At 31.9% G+C, this 23,912-nt stretch overlaps 1 protein-coding gene across 3 annotated transcripts in view; it reads right to left on the bottom strand.

Moving 5' to 3' along the window:
- Positions 1-23,539, bottom strand: part of LOC148281813 (cytosolic carboxypeptidase 1-like) — a 205,160-nt gene extending 181,621 nt beyond the window's left edge. For 2 of the 3 annotated variants that reach the window (XM_088226090.1, XM_088226092.1), the window contains exons 1-2: positions 23,253-23,539; positions 19,962-20,090 (exon numbers count right to left, since the gene is read on the bottom strand). In XM_088226090.1, coding sequence (XP_088082216.1) covers positions 19,962-20,088 — 127 coding nt within the window. In that variant the 5' untranslated portion in view covers positions 20,089-20,090; positions 23,253-23,539. Of the gene's footprint in view, positions 1-19,961; positions 20,091-21,441; positions 21,848-23,252 lie in introns of those variants that run through there. The other variant, XM_088226091.1, reaches the window with a different exon arrangement.
- Between the last annotated feature and the right edge of the window lie 373 nt (positions 23,540-23,912).

The following is a 23,912-nucleotide window of genomic DNA, read 5'->3' as shown; positions in this document are numbered from 1 at the left end:
TAAAGTCAGACGCGAAATTACAGTTGAAAATTTATGTTTCAAACGTAAATTCAAAGACATCTAAAAAAAGATCCATCCAAAATCACAGATTAATGATTAATTTTAGACCCGTCTCGTTAACGCGGGCGCTGATAGGTGCATCATCTGATATTGATAAAATAATGGTTTTCTACCAACGGTAAAAGCTATCGATCGTCAGCTGGTTGCAGGATGGTCTTCTAAATCTCGAAAATTTGGCGAGGTGCCAGAAAAACGACGCGTTTTACGTCATCTACCGCCGAAACACACGACACGCTAGTGAAAACACTCACCAATTTTCAATAAGAGGTGACAAGAAATCTCCTAAGCGTGCGCTCACGTGCGTGAGTCTGCGATGTTTTTATAAAGTAATAAGTTACCAACCCATTATATTTATTAGGTTTTTTTAAATCACGGATCCGGAGACGGGGTAAAGATATGATTTTCAATAATAGTCATTCGAGCACCTTGGAAGTGTCCTAGATGTAAACATCGACCCAGAAACCAAAATTAAATGCAGAATAGAGGCAGCTCATACAGTATTTAGTAAAATTAAAAATATATTCTGCAATGATAACTTAAATCTGAAACTTCGGCAAATAATGGTGAGGGGATATATTTGGTAAGAACTCTAGTACGAAGTTGAATCGTGGATCCTTTCCATGGACCGATATGGTAAGCGACGCAAATATGCTCCAAAGAGCAAGGTGAGATACAATTGCTGACTGTATCCGGAAGGTGTCCTATCTGGGGCATGTTCTTAGGCCCGGTTGTTTGATCGTTAGTAAAAGTAAAGTTTTACTATAGTTTAATTTACCAACGATTTTGGTTTGGCTATCGTTCTACTATCAGTGCGTTGTTTCACCCGCATTTTTTTTATTTAAATCTTAAAGTAGGGCACACATATCATACATATTGTTATGTGTGTTCTAATAATAACATTGAAAATATATTTAATTTATAAATTGTTTATCACATATGTCTTGACCATTATTTTAAATTTTGATATGTTTTTTTCTTCATAAATATTTTTTTCCATTTCGTAATACTTTTTAATTGCTTTAAATAAAATTGAATTTTGTGACTTTGCCTTTTTTCTAAATGGAAGTCTAATTTTGTTATTTTCTCTAGTATTGTGATCGTGTTCATGCTGGTTCCGATCATTTTTTTTCCAAAATTCTGTTTTTTTATTAGAGTTTATAATTTTATGAACAAATATCATTGTATTGTAAAATATTCTTTGTTTATATGTTAATAATTTCATTTCATTTACCATCGACTTTACCCTCGTATATCTGTTTTTTTTCAAAATGATTCTAAAGGCTTTATTTTGTAATACAGTTAGTTTATCTATGTTTTCTTTGTTTGATAAAAATAAAATGCTACTACAGTAGTTAACGTGTGGTTCAATAATTGCTTTGTAAATAGTTTTGCAGGAGTCCTTATCAATAAATCTTCTGATCCTTCCCAAAATTGATATTTTTTTTGCAATCTTATTTATTACCATCTTAGCGTTTTGGTGAAATGTAAGTTTTGAATCCAACATTACACCTAAATATTTTTACTATAGTAAAATGTAACCACTTGTTTTTCGATTCCAAAGCTCAAAAATTGAATATTGTTCTTTATTCATTTTTTACAAATGGTTACACTGTGTGACTTTGAAAACGTCAAAACACCGAACAAATTAAACCACGTGACAACATGGCATGGGTACTGAGTAAACGCAACGAAATAATATCGGTAAACATAATGTTACAATAGTTTTTTTTTTAAATACAATTTAATGCAATAAAATCCGAGTTACAATAAAAATATTATAATATTTTATTTGAAAGCAAGAACGATAAGAAAAATTAAAAAACAACTAAAATACGGTCAATCCAACAATATAGCAAATTTTAGCTCTGGAATATTATAATGTAGGAATATAATTTAATATTTATATGTTCTTTGTTCATGCCATTATTTATGATTTATAAAAATATGCAAAACAATTTTTAAAACTTTAACCGAATTATTTTTTTTAAAAAGACAAGATTCGACTGACACAAAATTGTCCGTCCAAGGTTTGGTGGAATAATACTGCCAAATTGTTTTCAAAATGTTTTCGTTTTCTTGACAATAAGTACAAAATTTTATCATTGAAAGAACCCTCCAATTCATGTTGATCATAATAAGCGTAATCCATTCCGTATTCGTAAATAAAAGCAATACTGAGAGACGTGAGCAAATAACGACAATCGGTAAACATCAAAAAATGATGCCATCTTGATTATTCTACTATAGTAAAACGTTTTACTCGCCAACATTGGCGGGTTAAAATTTTAACTAATGGTTAAAGACTTTTACTATCCACCGTTAGTTACTATAGATGAAACAACCCATTTTGTCAATTTTTAACTATTACTACAGATTTTTTACTATTACTAACGATCAAACAACCGGGCCTTAGAGGAGCAAAAAACGAACTACTGCACACAATTATAAAAGATAAAATAAGGGGTCTCGACGAAGTGTGGGCAGAAGGCAATCTCCTGGCTCCGGAACAAATGAAACTGGACGGCAATAAGGACAGTCAAGGCGCTGTTTAGAGCTGTTCAAGAAAGGTACACATCTCAAGTGATAGTCGATGTCAGGGGGATCTGACAAGACACATAAAAAAAGAAGCGATTCGAGTACCTGTCTCATATGAAATTCAGGTCGAACATAAATATTTTTTACCTTCATGAACTATTGAAATTATGAATTTTATAAAAAAAAACTACAAAAGACTTTAAACATTACACAAACATTATAATGCATATAACCATACATATTATGGATTATAATTATTTGAAAAAAAAAGTATTTTTCTTAGCACATGTTTGTTTTAACGGTGCTATTATACTATTACAAACATAAATATTGTTTAATATCTTCGATATGGTATATTTTATAAAATTTAAAAGTACACAATTATTTGAAATCAATTACGGATACTTTCTGTATTTGAACTACTACTACTATTACCGTAGGATGGACCGCCACACACGTCTATCCTCACATACATTCCTAGCTTCTTCTACATTCATACATATTATCATACATGCTCTTCGGTTCTGACTGCTTTTGACATGATCGGACTTAAGATTTTGGTTTATCTGGTCATGTCTTCCTCGTTCTACGTTTTCGTTTCATTCTCGCAATATATATCTATTTTATCATTCTTTCGTCATGAATAATAAAGTATTTTGACACTCAGTACTACTTTTATTACTGATTGAAATTGTTGATTATTGTTAATTATTGATATTTTTGTCGATAAAATAATCTCAAAGAGGATTTACTTTTGTCTATATTGAAAAAAACTATTCGGGCTGTGAACTAAGTTGCTTTATTTTAGTAACACAGTATGAAGGGAAGTTGTGGAGGTTAATTTAGTATTTTTAGATTCATCTAAATTTCTTAAACTTAAACATTCTCAATGCATCAGGCAAAGGAAAAGCATAAGGAGTACTGTCTCCAACGATAAATATATGGAAGATTGCAAAAAAATCCTGTTTATTGTATTACCTACGAGATTCAAACAAGCACCGTAAATTTAAATAACAATTCGTTTTTTGTACACACGAGTTGATTAGACTTAAATGATATCCAGTAATATCAACTACCGATTAAATTTGTAGGATTATGGTTAAAAAACTATCAATCATTTGAACTATTACGAATTTATTTCATTTCTCCCATGGGGCTATAATTTAAAAATTCATAGTAAGTGAAATTGGATAGGAAATGTGAGAAAAAAAATCATAGAACATTTGTAAATAAATTTGACATTAGTATTTTTCTTTTCTAATTTTGTTGTATCAATAAATTTGATCCAACATAAAATGTCTATGAATAGGTTGTATTTAGTAAGAAGATCTAGCCATTACATTATTTTTAATCTACAGTATATATACGAGTAGTTGTACATAAGTAACCATCTTCTTTATCGATGCGTTAGTGTAAACATGTTCAGTTTGAGAACTGAATCTTCGCAAATCGTAAATCAAAGTAGGACTACATAATTGTTATTTGTTCTGAATTATTTTCCCGAGATTTAATCAGTTTCATCATCCTAAGCGTCATAGTTATTGCAAATAGAACAAACGTAGGATTAGGAACGACACAAAGATGTTACGAGTTGAGAATCTTCTCTTAGCTTCTGCCAAAATGTAATAGACCACATTTTCTTTAATATAAATTTAATATGATTTATTTAGCCATGGTGAAAAATACAAATAATTAATACGACGTGTATTTTCAACAGCTGTTCGCCATATCTCGATGGGCGGGAGAATGAAAGGCAAATTAGCGCGTTTGATCGACCATGGAATTAATGTTTACATCAGAGGTGAATGTTTTTATCAGCAAATCCAATAAAGAGTAGAGAATTTTACGTTCACCGCGATGAGCTGCCAAAAGAACACGTTGTTTACACATTATAATACATTTATCATTTGATGAGGTGAAAAGATTTCGAACGGGTATCTAATTGAAATTACTGTTTTAATTTGCATACCTATACTTACATACCAGATTGAAATGCCGATAAACGTCGTTATTTTTGTTTTCTTATACTACTGCCGAGTAAAATGATGTCCCGTGTTTATATTTAGATTTTATTAAAAAAACGTTTGTTTGTAAACTAAATTGGGTTACTCGAATACCCTGTGTAATATCTTTATGTCAAACTTATTGAAGTACCAATTCATTAGATTATAACTTTTTCAAAATATGAGAAGTTGTACGATTTGAAGTTGTTCGACGACTCAGCTCTGTGCTACAAATGGAAGCCGAGTCTCATTGATATAAATAAAAATTACCCTATTTTATGTAAACTAAATAAACTTTCATAACCCACTTAACACATATACTAAATTCCACACTCCAAACACACAGACCAATAACAACACAAATACAAATAATACCTTTCTTTTTTGTTTAAAAAAAAAATATGTGAAGCAAAAATTGAGTGTTTATTCATTATATAATAATTCAAACAAAACAGTTCTGTTTTGAACCACGCATTTTTTATGTGTTTTACACACCGATTCCTAAGCTACACAAGCTTGAGTATTAAATTTGGGTTGTAAGAATATATTCTGTTGTGGACACAATTGGTGCTGGGTCGGGTTTATGTTTTTAGTATATTATATTGACAGGGCCGCGTGCATAACATTCACTGTAAATAAATACAGTACCTAAGTGGTTACATTCTTATGTAAAAGGGGTACGCAAATTATTTTTTTTAGTAAAAAAACCACCAATAAATATAACTCAACTCGGTAAAAAGTAGTCCCAATACCATCTTTAAATTGAACGTAGTTATGCAGAAAGCAGCCCACAATTTTGAAAAAAATTAATATTAGTTTTATCCGGTGCAGTAAAGTCAATTCTGTGTTCTGCTAAAAACAGCCAGACCGCTTTTATACAAAATACTGTAATAATCACTTTATGAAAATGGTGTCGATCACAAAAACATTATGGTTGTGTGGTCAGCCAGACTTTAAAACTGGTGTAATACATAGTTGAATTATTTTTCAATTACAAGAAAAAAAAATGCATTAATTATCATTTGTCAAAGTCAAAAACATTCCAACTGTTGTGTAGATTTGATTATTTACTCGTTTCGTAAAAGTGATATTTTCTCAGTTTTACTTTTCTATGGCTGGCTGCTTTCTGCACAACTATGTTCAATTAAGGGTTGCGGCAATAAAGCAAAACAACAAAGAGGTTATAAGTACGTTTTAGTATATGTTATTGAATTTGTATTATCATGGAGTTATTTTATTGGAAAACGTCATTTTGGGATATCTCTGTTCGCGGGTTTTGAGATGTCGATGAAGACAGTAGTATTTAGTAGTAATTGGGTATAATCTGGCCACCGTGACCGGTTATGGCCGTGACTCGGTGGCCCGCGAAGAATTCGAAGCAGCAGACTACAGATTCCTCCGAGTTCACGTTCTCCGCGCACATAGTAGCCGTGGCAATGACACACATGGCTCCGCATACCGCGCCAAGATAACTTGACCGAATTTAGGGGATAAGGAGACCAGTTACTAGCACGAGGACCCAATTAACTATGTAAAATGGCGGCCTCCGTGGTGTAGCGGTTAAGACGCTTGACTCACACACGAAAGGTTACGGGCTAGATTCCCGGTGAGAACACAAAAATTTAAATGTGATTTTTCTCAAGCCTGGGTGTTCTGTGATGTAATTCACCACTGTAATTGGGCCTCCTGGCCTGTTGTGGTGCAAAAAAAAAAAATGGATTCAAAAATATAACCAGAACAAAACAGCGTAGAAGCGGTAAAAAAGTTAAAGACACAATTTTCAATAAATATTTTCATGTCCTGACATAAATAAATACCATTTAAGAAATACACATCACATATGGTAGATGCATTTTATATAATACTAGCGGACCCGAGAGACGTTGTCCTGCCCGAACGTTGGCTTGCCTGCTATTAGCTTGGAAAAAGTCATTTCATTGATAAGTAGGTACCTAGGTACTTGTTTATGATTGAATCCCAAAAATTAAAATTATTAATATTCAAATATTGAATTTAAGTAGGCACCTAGGTACTTTTTTATAGTTGAGTTCCAAAACATAAAATAAACATTCTTTAAATACAAAATTGTTTTTGAAAATGTCAAACTCTGCTATTCTAACAACAGGGGCGCACCTTATTTAGGATTGCGATTTTCAAAAATGTATTGAATGTCATTCAATATTATTTAAGTTTTACCAAAAATCCAGTAAAAATATGTAAATGGGTGGAAATTATAACGAATTTAAGGGAAACATCTGATTGGGATCCACAAAAAACGAATGCTGTTTTTATTTTAAATGAAATTTTTATTTTTATTTTTTTAAATCAAATAAAAAAACATCTTCTCAATTTTTCAGTATACGCATTCTCGTTGAATGCAACCCTGGTAGGTCGATGAATAAAACATTTATGCTCCTAACTTTATTTTACATATTAGATTGAAGATTTTAATATGTACGAACATTCGCAGCGCAAAGATCTACGTTTCGCTGAAAACCGCACGTAAATCAGTTAAGCCGTTTAGGAGGAGTTCAGTGACATTACACGTACAGAAGAAGTATATATTTAAATATGCATACTGACATTACATGTTAAACCGTAAAGTTGTATGCAGTTTGAATAAAATTATAAAAAAAGTGAAGTAAGTGGTTAATTAATCTATATTTTGAGCCCAGAAACTGAAAGCCTAGGACTGAAATAAATAAAATTACTCTTAACAGTTAGAACTGCCTTAGAAATGAAACTAGGGCAAGTTTTACATAGTTTTGTTTGCAATTCGGTGAGGCCTGGAACAATATTACATTTTGCCCAAAATATAAGTTCCACGTAGTTTAGATCGTAAGACAATTTTACAATCATTAAAATAATATGAAAATAAACACTAATCGTTTCGGAGAATGGAGTTACAAAATTACATTGTCGCGAAACATAAAAGTAATCTAAAAGTTTAAACACGTATTTTGTAGCGAACGATGCGGCATAAAGTTGCACAATTAAAAACCAAATCAAACTTCTTCCTTTGATATGTTAAATTGATATTAAAAGTCGTAAAACAAAATATAACAACGCTAAAGATGAAGATAGCAATAAAACTATATGTATTTTTTATCAAAGTGTAAACCCATAAAATCATCACGCGATGGTTTCATGGCGAAGCTATCTAGAGGCGCTAGTTTTCTTTAGAAAGTTAGAAGCATAAATAATTTTACGTTTCCCTTGAATTTTCTCGTTTAGGGAATCGGCCATTTGTGTCGAGCACTATTGGGGGAACGTTCGTGTGCAATCACCGCACCGTAACGATCGACAACCGCATTTAGGTTGTATGCATATTATCCCTGGAATATTTACCAAGCACCATGAGCCGCCATAGTCTGGTATGGGCACAGTCCCGTTTAAAGTGCACACAAATAGACGATCTGCAATGCAGATACTTCGTGCGAAAAAATGCCGTTTAAGAAAATCAAAATAGCGTGTTATTACATTTTATTTTTGCAACTTATTATTTTTTTCTTTACATATCTACTCGTATTAGCTAACGTATATTTGATTAAATAAATAAAAGACGAGTGATACTTAGATTCACAAATTCGGAATAACCGGTGACCGGTTTCATCGCTTTCGCGACATCTTCGAGACTCGAGTTCGAGACTTCGAGAATCTCGAAGACGTCTCGAAAGCATAAAATAAAATACGTTAAGCTCTACAGCTATTGATTGAATACGCACTAATACCATGTAATCTTTATTCATGCATTCATTCATTCAACCACCGAGTAACAAAGAAATTAATTTACTAGAGTAGGTACTTGAAATAAATACTATAAATTAGCTTATAGCGTGCTTTGAGGCATAAAATACAAATCGTAGTTGAGTTGGTAAAAGCTCGCAATCTGACAAAGAAAAAAAGCTATTTGTATATTTCAATAACCTAGAATTTATTGGTGATAAAAAGAAAAATTGAAGTTGTTTTGTGGGTGTAGGTATTCATATAATCAGATTTAGATGACACCAAAAACATGGGTATTGTTAACATAAGTATATAAATGAAGTCAAAAGTAAGAATAACATAAGAAAAACTAGAAAAGAAAAGAAACAATAAGTTCAAACAAGGAAATGTACCCACATAGGTATACTTGTAAGATATTAAATACATTTACATATATAAATATTCACACATACATACACATGCATATACATACATTCAGTAGCGGCGTTAGGGTAGGGCGCGGTTGGGCGACTGCCCAGGGCGCCAGATATAAAGGGGCGCTGCAGGCGCCCCATTTTATCCTCTCGCTCATCGAGCGAGTCCAAATTACTCGTAAATTTCCTAAATCTAGCAAAAAACTCGTTATAGTGGCCCATGATGAGCCTATAACTTCTCTAAAACAGATATTTGAATTTGAATTGGAATTTTTCTACAGCCTTTTGGACACTACCTTAATTTCACTTAGTGAAAGATTTGAAAAATTAAATGAGTACACGAAATCTTGGTCTTTTCTGTTCAATATAAAAAAGATTCCGGAAAAACCAGACCTTCTCAAACTCTGTGGTAATTTCCAATTGAAATTAATAGTAGATTCTAAATCCGATATAGATAGTTGTATGTTGTGTGATGAACTCATAAGTCTGAAATTATTTTTGCCTGATCAGAATGTATTTAATACTGTCATTGTTTTGAATTTTACGAAAGATCGTAACTTACAAGAATTGTATTCAAACGTATGAATAGTGTTGCGAATATTGATCACTATACCTGCAAAGGTTGCTAGTGGGGAAAGGAGTTTTTCTAAGCTTAAACTGATAAAAACTTATCTACGATCGACAATATCTCAATCTAGATTGACAAACTTGGCATCTTTGTCAATCGAAAACGAAATTTCGGAAGACATAAACTTAAGTATTTAAATAAAAGACTTTGTTGATAGAAAGGCTAGAAAAGTACAATTTTATTAGTATTTTTTTTAATAAATGGTTATTTCATTATTAACCTTGCTTTTTTTCGTATGGTATACTAAAACCGGCTCTGCATACACTCACACACATTTATATAAACATATATATATTTATATATATATAATCACATACACATACACATAAATACATTTATTATTATAGAGATACCTAAAAAAATAAAGAAACATTTAGTAAATAAAGAATAATATTAAGAAACTTTATACGGATTAGTTTATGGGCTTTTTAACCTATAATTATATGAAGACAAACAAAATATATAAATTTTACTATACTCGTTACCTAGCCGGTGTAGTCTAGGTATTGGTGAATTTAAATAATAATTATGACTGCTAGAAGATTAAAAAAAACGTTAGCTGCCGAGTATTTCGAACAGGTACTTTTATGCTGATAATACTAGTTAATTCCGGGACGTCTAATACGCCATTAGCTATTTTATATCTATTCAATAAATCATTTCTTTTGTAAAGACTTGACATATTTAGTGTACACAATAAATAATCATAATCAATATTAAGTATTTACTTCGTGCATTTCGAAATTTAATATATGAACATTGTAATCAGACGACGAAATTGTTTAATTACATTCGAAATTACTTCTAACTAAGGCAGTAAATAGCACTTTGAGGGTAGTGTTAGAATTAAAATCCTTTACAGTTCGCTGCGAATACCCAAGACATTTCATCGCCTTATTAGCGATGGTATCATTAATATTATCGCTAGAATCGGATTTCGGTTCCGAGGCTAGTGTCACGGACGCATGGATCGGAGATCCATGGTTCGAACCCCACTCTACCGCAATTTGATTCCCATTTTCTAATAGTGAGTTATTTACAACCCGAAATTGAAATATCTGGGTAAATCATAAGAGTGCAAATATTAAATTTTCATTATAATAATAAAAATACTTTATAGTTTTATTCCACTTTTACTGATCACCAGTCTGACGATGTCGGTCATGACGAAACCCGGTCACTGGTAAAAAATGTATAAAATAATTATAAATAAAAGTGGAATAAAACTATAAAGTATTTTTATTATTATAATTAAAATGCAGTTCCACCAAGAAATGTCAGTAGAAAAACTCAATATATTATTAAATTTTCCTTAAATAATTAAAAATATGCTGTATGCTGTATGTAGATGACATTAAAAGTTGTTACAATACGGTACATTCCATTGGAGGTTTATTAAAATAACATGAATTTTATCATCGAAGCCAATGCTAAATATTTCTTTAATATTATCAAGTATTTCAAGTTGTTACAGCTGTTGCGAATTTATAATTAAATCACGATACCTTTGATTATTATTTTTTTAATATTGGGGACGTGGATGCCGGCAGAAGAATTATTGGTTGTAAAGTTCAGGTATTCAAGGGGGAGGAAAAGTCGAGGGTTTGAGGAAACACGCGAACTTTCCCGGAGCCAATATGACACTTAATAGCACGCGAACATCCCGAGGTGTATTTTCGAACGTTGTCTCGATAATTCAACTCTTAAGACATCGAATCTGGGGCAATTTGCACGAAACATGTTTATTAAAATACTATAAATTAAAAAATAATTGTGAAAAAATATTTAAAAATATGGTAGGTACTTAGTGGGCAACTATAATATATTAACATACTAGCGGACCCAATAGACGTTGTCCTTCCCGAACGCTGGCTTGCCTGCTTAAGTAGGTAGGGAAAGGGTATACAAAATGACATAATTTTTTTGTAAAATTAAAAAAAAATTCATTGGTAACATATTTAGTTAATTTAACATATTTAGTGGCGGGTTTAAGTGGCCACTTTACAAACTGTGTAACATTTACCATTCTGCTCATATTTGAACATCTATATTCCTTCGATTCTTTCATCTGTTGATGTCTGTGAAGTTAAAGAGCTGACATCTTTATTTATGCGGGTGAGATTCATCTAATTAAATTATTACACCTACATACTAGGCAACGCCTGAAAATGTTATTTTTTCAATTTCTATACTTCTTCATGGACCAGGTAGATTTATCAACAATATTTTGAGTTTGTCCAAATTTCAACAAACAAACAAACAGCTCCCCAGGGAGTTGAATCCAGTCCTTGTAGACGAAAATTTGGACAAACTCAAAATATTGTTAGTATAATATATTTTGTAGTTTTTAATATATCAAATAAACGCTGTTTTGCAACACTGAAAATGAAATCCACCCTTTGAATATACATTTTATGCCTGCCAGGAATCAATCCCGGGGAAGCATGATAGAAAAACACAATGATTACTACACAACACGATTTACCCTTTCAGGTTTATTTCCTGAAAATAGCCTTCGACTCAAATGCACTCGTCAGAATTCTGGTTCAGTTTTACGTACAGAACTCTGTTCTCCACTTCAGAACGGGCTGAGCCATGTTAGATGGAGACTAACCCAACCAGGGCCCTTATTATGACGGAAAGTTAACAGAGTCGTCTTCATTTATATTTAAAGCAGTAACTTTGTGGTCAAACATTTTACTAAATGTAACTTATATTTGTAAAACCCACGCGTAAGTGGGTTTGCATGTTGGTTTAATTGGTGTCCTGACGAAGAGACGGGTACGTCTCGAAACCGGTAGACAAAGAAAAGTCGGTAATTGGTCATGTACAAATATTTAATAACATACAATTTAGTCATCTTCGATTGTCTGTAAAGTAAAATCGAATTTCCTGTATGAAAATTTATATTTATACAGGGTGTTCATTGAACCCTGTCACATCTGAAACCACGATGATCAGTATGAGCAAGAAGACACGTTGGCATATTAAAATAATTTTTCAGAACGAATAAAATTTAAAAAAATAAAATATCCAAAAAAGCAATACTTGCTTACTTCTGCAGGGGAGAAACGAGGAGGGAGAAGGGGGAAATATGATACTGCGCGGCGCTCCGCTCACTTCTCCCCTGCAGAAGTAAGCAACCATTTGTTTTTTTATAATTTTTTGTTTAAAAAAACTTCTTTGCTCTAAATATTTTTTTAACATGCCAATATGTCTTCTTGCCCATACTGATCATCGTGGTTTCGGATTTGACAGGGTTTAAAGAACAGCCTGTATATTTATATTTTTTTAAATTATCAAACATGTTTGATTTTTCTCTCGAAGAGAATTTTAAAAATTTTCACGCAAATGCATGTATACATTTTACGTAAAGAAAATTTGATTTCGTTTTAGGGACAGTTGAAGATAACTATGTTACAACACTATCATTGTAATCGCGGCCCCAAAGACTTTAACATACTGATGTTGAAATATTCTAATGTTAGATAAATTCCATGGAAATAAATATATATTTGCATATTCAATAAATGTATACACGGTCACGGACAAATAAATATAATAAAGTCATTGCAATACGTTAGTAGCTAGAAAATAAATATATGTAGGTTATCAAATAAATTTACATAGCGGAGAAATGTAACTGAAAATTTTCAATGGATAAATTGAATAAGAATAAAATAGTATTTCACCGAAGAACTAAAAATAGTAAACATGTTTGTAGAAAGTATGCAGAAGTATTATTCACATGCAAACCTATCGATTTAATGGAACTATTCAGGGTTGCATGGCTTTTTACGTGTTGCCATATATATATATACATACTAAATTCCTTGAAATCTAACTGAAGTTTATTGAAGAAATTGATTTCTGATTGTAATAGGAAAACTGACATGTTTGGTGTACATAATAAAAAACAATTTGGGGTTACATTATTGTTATTGTAATTGAAATCGTAACAAACGTGAATAAAATAATAAAAAAATGACAGAAATGAAATAACGATGTGTATAAAAAAACTATACGCCTATATGAAAAAAAACTTGGGGGTTTTATTCGGTAAATTAACACCGATGCACGATTGTTATATGAATTTATTTCAAATTTAAAAGTTTTTTAACCGATCATTTATATCAATTACGACCGGTTGCGCATATAATTAAATAAATATTTTGTATAAAACTATTCGGTATAATTGTTTTTATGCTACCCGTTTCGCCGATTTTTACGAAAAAGTAAGTTTTAGTTTAATAATATTTTTTAATTTAACTGGCGCGCTTATTCCCGTTATTCCCTAAATCCTGTGTGGCTGTGGTGTAAATAAGTCTACATAGGATACAAAACTTGGTATAAAATGTCTCTTATTTATTATGATGATGAAGTTTTGATGTACATTTTTGCATCGGATTTGGAAAGTAAAATTTGTGTAAATATGCTGGATACATACATGGATTAATACAAAAAATATTTACGCTTACTATGCGAAGAGTAATTTTAAAAATGAAAGTGATTTCAATACCACAATAAATCTGTTTTACTTGATAAAAAAGAGCACGAGAATAGAACATATAACAAGGAAGACAGAGACACTGTTCAGTGGCCGGTGTGTGTAAAAGAGACATAAACAATTAAAGACAGTCGTTTAATCATTCGGTTTTCGGCAGTAGGAGGGTGTGCACACTAGTTGTAGGCGTATTTATGATTTTAAAATTTTATTTTGCTATAACAGGCCTAAATTGTATTACAATTTTCATAAAAAATTGAAAATAAATTATTTAACTGTATTCTTTTGTTTTTTCAAATGATATACATATATTAGATTAAGGAGTATTTAAGAATCAATAGTTTAATTATAGTTTTTTACTCAATTGAATCTTTATTACAATAAAGTATTGTTGGATGAGGGTGGTGGTTGAACTCTCTTAAAATAGTACAAAGATTAATTATAAAAGCAATTTTTAGAAACCCTCAACATTCAACACGGAAAATCTATATGAATTATTTAAAGTTCATACAGTAGGCACTATTTACAGAACAAAATCAATTATATAAATTAACAAAGAAAAAAAAACGAAATTGAGATGAATACGTCACTAAGATTCCATGATAATTTTGAATTAGTATAAATAGTCAAAATAATATTAATTCCACACAAGCCATGGTCAAAATAGTTTTGCTTTCAAAGGAATAGAAACTATAATAATCTCCCTAATGAACTGAAAACTATTATGTCGCTAAATAAATTCAAAGAAATCTATTTTAATTAGTATTAATGTATTTTTTTCTGTTTTTCTATTTATTTCGTATTTCTACTTATTTTTTTCTCACGTATGTTTGAAATTACGCAACTTTAAATACTAAATAACTATAAAAGTGTAAGTCACTCCAAGCAATGTATTTTTTTGGAAAGTTATAAAATAAACTAAAGATATAAAAGTACATAGGTTGTAACAAAAAAAAAATGTTTTTTATAAATGTTTTTTTTTCCCATTACAATTTAAGTAACTGTATTAATTACATTTTAAATTTAATAATTAAAATGATAATTTTTTGGTAACTTTATTACTTACATAAAAAAATGTATGAAATTCTGAATATTTGGTTTTACTTTGCGGTAACACGATATTACATATATGTTTCTTTTTTGGGTGATTCCGTGTGTGTTGGATTTGCAGGAGCCATCTTCAGGGTAAGCTGAGTGTTTTGTAGACAAAAAGTGTATGTTTAGGTACTAGTAATTTGTACCGTGTCGCAGTCGGCAGTAAGCACATTTCTATTTATTTTTGTAGTATGTAGTACTGGGAACCATGTTGAGTTTAATTTAAGCCCGTCATCTTTGTTTACGTTATTTGGGTGTCTGTGTATTTCCATTGCCCTTTTATTATTCGTGCACTGTAATTACTGGGTTTATGCAAAATTTTCGGTTCAACGGCGGAAAAATGTCCGGTGTCTATAAAGTGTTCCGCTATTGCAGATTTGTCAGGATGCCCAAGTTTACACGCTCTTTTGTGTTCGTCAATCCTTTTCTTTGCTGTGCGCCCTGTTTGTTCTATGTACACTTTATCACATCCTAGGCAACTTAGTTTATAAACAGCTTCCGTTTCCAAGGGATTCTTATCTTTTGCGCTCAATAAATGGTTCTTTATTTTTCCCACAGTCCCAAACGTTGTTCCAATATTATGTTTATTCAGCACTTTGGCTATCCTGTCAGTAACATTCTGTACAAATGGTAGATATGCAGTTCCTTTTGGTAATATCTTCTTCCTTGTTCTTCTTTGTAGCTTGCGATTTAATAATGTTGTCAATTTGCTTCTTCTTATATCCATTACGCTCCAACGCATCTGTAATTTTGTTGACCTCTTCTCCCTTTTCGGAATCTTCGCATATTCGTGTCACTCCTGTTAACAACGTCTTTATTAATCCTCGTTTTTGGGCTGGATGATGATGCGAATCAGCGTGTAGGTATCGGTTCGTATGGGTTGGAAACGTCGGAACAAATCCAACACACACGGTATCACCCAAAAAAGAAACATATTGATAACAGTGACCGTAAAAAACCTTTGCACCTATTTAACGACGCTACATCATCGCGCATAAAGGAATTTTGTACCACAGCACTTTAAAGAGTTAAATCCATATTATATGTTTGAATATTATGGATCTTATATTATATATATCGTCGTCAGCCTCGTGGTGTAATGGTCAACGCATTTGCCTACCATGTAAGAGGTCTCGGGTTTGATTCCTGACATGGTTGATATGAAATATTATTTAAAAGGGTTTTTTTACACTAGAATATTTCATAGTCCCTAAACGGTACCTGGAGCGTAAGACTGATCACCCTTTCTTCATATAACAAAAATAATCAAGATCCGCTGCGTTTGGTGTACCAATGCAGTGCGCTATGCACCATTAGATGCGGAAAGGGAATGATGATGATGATATTATATATGTAGTTTTTATGAAATTTTCTACAACTGCTGAAATTTATAGATACGTTTATTATTTTAATAAAGAGCTTGTGAATTTCGGTTTTAATTATATTTTGGAGGCAAGCATACTTTCACAAAATATAATTCAAGAACAATAAAACAAAACACATTAAATGGTTCATCAAAAAAATGCTACCTCTTCATACGAAAAATGCTTCTCTAGCCATCTTCAAGAAACGCCTGAAAAATTATTATATACCCTCAGAATCCTGAACTCCCTGGATTTTTACTGTTTTTAAATACATATTTTTATCCCCTTTTCTTTAGTTGGTTCCTCTTTCTCTCTCCTTTCAAAGTCATTATCTATTTCCACATTCCTCATCATTTAATACGTACTTTACTTTAACATAATGTTTACTTTACTTTAATATAATGTACTTTTAAAAAAAAGTTAATATATGCAAGCCTTATCTCCCAATTATAAAACAGCTGTTAGTTTTAATTAATTAGGTTATTTTTATTTTATGTATGTATCCTTTGATATATATACATATTTATGGTTTTTTAGAACAAAATTTCGACAAAATCTTCTTTTGACCAGTCTACTTTTGGTTGACTGGAAGATATTGCTTCTAGCAATAAGTTCGTCAAAGTACTTGTTCTTTGTACTTGAAGTTTTAATAAATGTATTTTTTATAGAAATGTTTTTGTGAAAGGTAAACAAATACGGTGGTAAAATTTTAAAAAATCAATTAAAAATAAGTTGATATGTAAAATAACAAAAAATGTGTGACAAGTGTGTGTAATATGAAGTAATATCTAATAAATTAATACTCAATTCTTTTAACTCTCCCCTATTTTCAAACCACTACAAATTATCCATGTACTTTACAACTTTTGGTTAAGTTGAGGGTAAAATACTCCACTTAACATGACAGGTCATTTTAAGCACGCCATAAACTGATTAATCATAAAACTTCTAAAATAACATTTAAGAATACAGATTTTACATGAAAATGTATGTTTTGACGATATAAATATTTTTTTTGTTCTTAATCAAAATAAAGATCTTCAACCTTTTTTTTAATCGCTTCGCCTTTCACAGCATTTTGCATAAGCCAAATTAATTCATTATTTATGGTGTGTTCCTGTAATATTGTCACGAAATCAATGATCACAAGTCCAAGGTTCGAACCCCGCACTACCAAAGCTTTATTTACAACTGATTAAAAATGGCTTCGAGACTGAAATATTTGGGTGAATCAGAAAGCAATATTCGTGAAATAATCGGAAAAAAAAAATTTTGCACAAAGTGTAAACCATTGACCATTCCTCTAATGTTTAAAAAGCCAATAACTACTACTACTACCATAACGCCATTTCCCCGAAGGTTTAGGCAGAGAGAATGAACCGCCACACACGTATATCCTGTCATACATTTCTAGCTTCTTCCACATGAATACATCTTGTCATACATACCCTTCGGTTCAGCTTGCTTTTGATATGACCAGACTTAAGATTTGCTTTCGTCCCACGTTACCGTTCATTCTCGCCACAAATACCCGTTTTACCATTCTTTCGTCATCCATTCGTTCTACATGACCAGAATCATAGACGAGAGCTTCCGACTCGATGGGCTACTCTTAGGTAAAAATACTGAATAAAGAAATTGAATGTAGATAAATCCACCTCGTAGTGTAGCGGTTGGCGTTGTTACCTACCACGCTTCAGGTCTCGGGTTCGATTTCTGAGAAGATCAACATGAAATATCGTTTAAAAAAGTGGTTCAGCACTGCAGTATTTCATGTTCCTGACTTATTATTTGACCTAACGTTAATTTAGCAGATCAATATACGCTGCATTTAGTGTACCAATGTAGTTCCCTATGCACCATCGGGTGTGGATAGGGGGATGAAGATGATGATGCTTTAATAATACGTAGATATGAGCTTTTAAATGAGCACAAGATAAACAACGTATTGTGACATGGAAATAGCTAAAGTGTAAAAATTTTATTACCGTATCCTTAAAAAATAAATAACACAAAATCAGTAAACTTATTATGGTTCGCGACTAAAATGTTGGGAGTTTGTGCAATAAAGAAAATGCCTGAAGTCAATTTCAGTTTCAAAGTTATGTTTCATAGAAAGTGCTCATTCAAAAAAACTTTTGGATTTCGCAAGTTCTGCTAGTTAATGGCATTTTAAAAAGTGATGTAAGAGGGGAATAAATTATCGCGCAATCTCCACGCAGTAATTTTAAGCATTATTAATTATTGTATACAGTATAGATTTGAGCAGGCACACACTTATTTTATAATATTTTTATAACATAGAGCCTACGAAATAAAAACTTATGAAGCTCCCACGAAATATGAGAATTGTTATTACTCGTAGTTTGAAACATTTTCAGCTACGAATAAGCACTTATAGGCTTGGGTAACTTGCACCGAAACAATAATTTATCTATAATAAATTTGTTATATTTTCACCAAAGCGGGTAAAATTTTATGCAATTCATTTTGTCTATTTTGATAAAAATGTAGCCAATATTTAACTGTAACGTAACGTTTTTCGATGTAACTGACGCCGTAATAAAATAATGTAAACGAATTGTTATAAAAATAAATAATTTAAAAACTACTGATCTTTAGAGATACACTTTATTAAGGTTACATCAAAAACGTAAGATTAAAACAGCCTATTTTGACTAAAACGCAAAATATAATCGTTTAATTTTTACGTATCTTTTTTTGACGCAACTAGTTTAAGACGGTTATAAACTTATGGCTTACGAATGAATATCTATCTCTTTGGGTCAGATGCATTTGAAAAAAATCATCTAAAGATAAATAAAAGCCACGTAGCCAGAAAAATGAGCCGCTTTAGCTAACCTTTTCTTCATGCAACCTAATTAAGAGAAAACTCGGTCTCACCTTTCTTTATATAAAAGTGTTCCCGCATATTCCCCCTTGATCATGGCACTAAAGCAATGTTTTTTTACACACTTTAAATATTTATTGGGGGGTTCCTATAATTTTGCTTTTTTGATACGTTGTTTATTATGATAATTAGAACCACCTAAAAACCCTTAATAGCGCCCAGTTTTATCAGCTCTCTTCGGATGTACGATAAACAAATATAACTATTTTTGAAAAATGCAAAAAATACCGACACAGACAATATCAATTTGACACTTTTTCTGAAAAAAACAAAAAAAAAATCTGTTCTGTTTTGAGGTTCGGAAAACGGGACAGCGAAACGACGATTTTAAATAGGCATAAATTGTCCGACGCGCGACGTGCAGTTATCTTTTTCGCACAGTATCGGGGTGGCATTTGCGAGAGAGTGACAGAAAAACAATGTTCAAATATCTATTCATCAAAATTGTCTGACACCACCTCTGAGCAAATTACGAGGTACATCTATGAGAAGAGAAAATAATGTTATTTAATAAAAAAGGATGAGCCAGTTTAAAATACATAGGAGAATTTTGGCTAAACTTGTCGCTTCTTACCTTTTTATCTTCAATGATTTGTAGAAATACGTTTGTTTAGTTTCAGTTGGATACTTTGGTTCGTTGGAAGAAATTGCTATGTAGCAATAAACCAGTAAAGAACAGCGTACAAAAGATGAAATAATTTAAAATAAATCAAAATTATTACCTGATCCAGATACCTTGACCAGCAGTTTTCCTGAGATGGATCGAATAAGCTCCGCATTCTCTGCCGGCTTTGGCGCCAGCAGGACGATTCTTTCCAAGAGGTTATCCGATACAGTGTCCTCTGCCATGACTACAAAATAGATTAATAATTCAAAGTTGCAACTAAGTACAAAATGCAATAAATCTAAGCACTAAATATAAATACCCATTTTCCTTCAGTATTTTCACAGTATAGAGATTAGGAGGTAATAACACTTATGGTTACCAACCATTTGCGCTAATTTTACAATACGAAATGAAATTACAGATTCATGGTAAAAATATGACGGTTTTTTAATATCATGTACCTTTTTGCCGATTGATTAACAAGTGTTGGCGTGTTCACAAAACACACGCATTTAAAATACATAGGATGTTGATTAATGTAATGCAATTTACAGGAATGCGAACGATGTTAGTAATTAAGAAGTTATTTTTTTAAATCCATGGCAAATCTTGTAAAGGACGATGAGAAATATGGAGTCAATGCTATGAATCAGAACCCGTATTCTGTCACAATTTCGTTTCGTAAGTCGTTCGTTTCTCATACATCCAGCAATCAAAATCTTTCGCCCTTGTTCCCGCTCATACTATACGAATGAATTTACGAAACGAATTAGCTTTTTTATTTTTAAATGTTCAATACATAATTGTATTCCTATCCATATGAGTTAGCAAACTCAGTTACAGAATAAGGCCGCTTAAGTCTTCAAAAACGTAGAAATAAAAAAAAAAAATTGTGAAACTCAAAAGATGGGAGAGTTGAGGAAATGTCGATATTTAAGTATAGGCAGGATGGTGGATTTTACAGAGTGTGTAAAGTGGCTACTTGACCCTTATCTTGGCAGAACGAAAAATGTTTTTTTCGCACATTTAATAGTTGAAAAGTGTATTAAAGTGTTTTAGTTCATGAGAAAACATGAAATCATCTATAGGATAAATTGCCAAGAAACGGGTTAAACCAGCTAATGACATGTCGAAGCCCGTAAATACTTAGACTTATAAATTTTAATTTGAATAAATGTCTAGGGAGTGAAATACAGCATTGGCTACAGGCATTTGAAAATAATCAAAATATTGTTGACGTATTTTATTGTTACTGAATGAGTCCGTGAATAAATAAATAAAAATTATTTGTAACTCCAGTAGTTATGGCAATAATGTTACTTTTCCGTGACAGGTGTTATTCAAAAACTGAAAGATGGAAATGGAAATTTCTCTACAGTGAAACTTGTAACTCAAGTTCATAATCTGTGAGCAGATCATAACTCCGAGGAAATCACGAGCGACACGAAATAACAAAGGATAATTTATGTCAAAGTTTTAATGGCGAGTTGAAACTACCATCTACCCAATTGTTAGAAATAGTTCAAACACGAATGACAAAGGGTTTAAAATAGAACACTTCAAAGTAAAATTCAACAAAACTAATATTTACAAACCTGTTTACAGCAACAAAAACAGAACAATACAGAATGTAGCAGAAATTCACATAAAACAGGAGAATTTACTCATTCTGAACGTATCGCCAGGCTAAAAGCGCAACTCTAACCGGCAAAATGAATTCACTTTGTAAACAAAACGCCGATGACAGAAGCGATATCCAAATAGCTTAACTCAAACCGTCCGTCACAAGGTTTAATACTATCTCGAAACTAAATATGCCGCGGATCGTGTGCAAATCCATGTCAGGAGCGACATTTAATTCATTAGATGGTTGCAAATACGATTGTTTTAATGTAAAAGAGGAAATGTCGGTAGGCTACGATGTCAGTCACCGAGGCGCGAGTGTTTACTTCAGAGAAATTGCTGAACTGAGAAACGTCAAAATGTTTGATTCTAGCGAGACGCGCGCCGTGACAACTACTCGACGCTCGCCGCTCTCGCGGGGGCGTGTCTGCGGCGGCGCAGTGCGCCGCGGGCAGAATATTATGATTGAGAGGAAATGCGGGGCAAAGAGATTTTATGAATCAGTATTTGTACATATTTTTCTGTCAGTCCCTCGCAGATGCCTCTCCCCGTTATTGTGCCAAAAAGACAACTACACGGAACGGACTGATTATGCCTAATAAAAATCGACGTTCTGCTGTTGCGTTTTTTGCCCCCCATAACTGAACCGATATTTTTTTTTTAGAAAGAGTATGAGAATAAAATTTTCTGTGTCGATGCCTTTTCCGTTTTTCAAAATTATCTATCATAAGAGGGCAGATACAACTGGGAGCTTTTATGGGTTTTTGGATGGTAAATATAAAACAATGGTAAATATCTAAGCGCGTGAAAAAATCACCGCTGTCATGCTGTAATCCAAGGAGAAAATACGAATTACGTTTGTATGAAGAAAAGTCAGACCGGGTTTCCTCTTAAGCATTATGTTTACGTTGTGAATGTCACATATTTTATGCAAAATGTATGTAAAATGCAACAAATTTTTAGAAACCACTCACTACCTAGGATAATCTCCCGATTAAAATTAATAACCAAACGAATGAAGACGAAAGTATTCATTTTAGACCGGGTACCCGGATATACAAGTAATTATTAAGTACCTATCTACATTTTTAATTTAATTTTGTAATTAGCTGTAACCGATTATATTATAAATATCCAATAGTTGGTAGTCACAATTTCGATACTAAAAGTGTACCTACAACCTACAGTGATGACTTACTGATACCGTCACCATGAATATTTTTTTGGGACCAGGTAAATTGATTGTACTATTAAAATCGCGCAAAACTAACAACACAATTTTGGTTTAGAACGTAATATTATAAAGAAATCAAACTAAGAAATTTAAGAAATAAAATAAATCCAAAAAAAAAAAACTAATATTTCCTATAGTTCACTCCAATCTGAAAACTGAAACTCCAGTTGCTGAGACCAAATGAAAATGATTGTCTTTCAACCCTCCTTACCCCTCAGGCCCTCACTGCATACCTCTACAAATTCAAAATACTACTTGTAGATATGTATGTATACACTATTACAATTATAAAATAGGATTTTATTAATATCTCAATTTTTATACCTTGATAAAAGAGTACGTGTAGATCCGAAACCAGTCAGTAGTTGAATAAATAATAAGCGGTAAAAAACAAAGTGTTCTTATTTTTATTTAAAGAAGTTTCGTAATTGATATGATCAGCATAATATGCAAAGCAAATTACCTAAGGTTGAAAATATGGCAGAATTTTAATGTTTGCGGATTAGTTTTAGTAGTAATATAATTTAGAAGTAAAAAATAAATGCTTACGTAAGTTGGACGGGTATCAATCCTCTGCTCAAGACATAATTATAAAATAAGAAAATTAACTTTCTTTTCCTGTTTATTAGACTTTCGCTGTTATTCAATACGTTTGCAGAATTAGAGCTTCTGCCAAATGTTTCCTTTTTACGAATTTTTAAAATGAAATATAGTAATTCATTTGAATTTATACCCCTCACATATGCGTGATTGTTTGATTTCAAACAAAATGTAAGTAATGTTTACTTTTAAAATATTTCAATAAAATTTACAACGAAAATGACTTTTAATTGAATTTATGAGTTTGGCACTTCAACAGATTTGACCGCTTGTTTTCTTTTGAATATCGATCGAGAATTAAGCAATTAGAAACTAATTTTTTTAAGTACCTACGTAATTAATTAAAAATTGATTTTCCTTTGAAAGATACAAATTTACGAGTATTTTGCAAAGGTACAAAATACCCGTCTAAATTAAATTAAAAACATCAACCTATTTGAAGTACACAAGGAGAACTCAATGTGAGACTTCTTAAACTTTTGTGCTTTACAGCTCTTCTGAAAACGACTCATAACTGATGCACAAATACTATCCTTTGAAATCCACAATATATATTGCTAATGTGTTTGTTTAAGCACTGCGTTTACGAATTTGTTTATAGTGAGTTTT

The sequence above is a fragment of the Micrasema longulum genome, unplaced genomic scaffold, assembly GCF_059751315.1.
Source record: "Micrasema longulum isolate JH-2025_06_02 unplaced genomic scaffold, ASM5975131v1 h1tg000406l, whole genome shotgun sequence".
Taxonomy (NCBI): domain Eukaryota; kingdom Metazoa; phylum Arthropoda; class Insecta; order Trichoptera; family Brachycentridae; genus Micrasema; species Micrasema longulum.
Note: the sequence above shows the minus strand (reverse complement) of the source record. Positions and strands in the feature narration are given on the sequence as shown.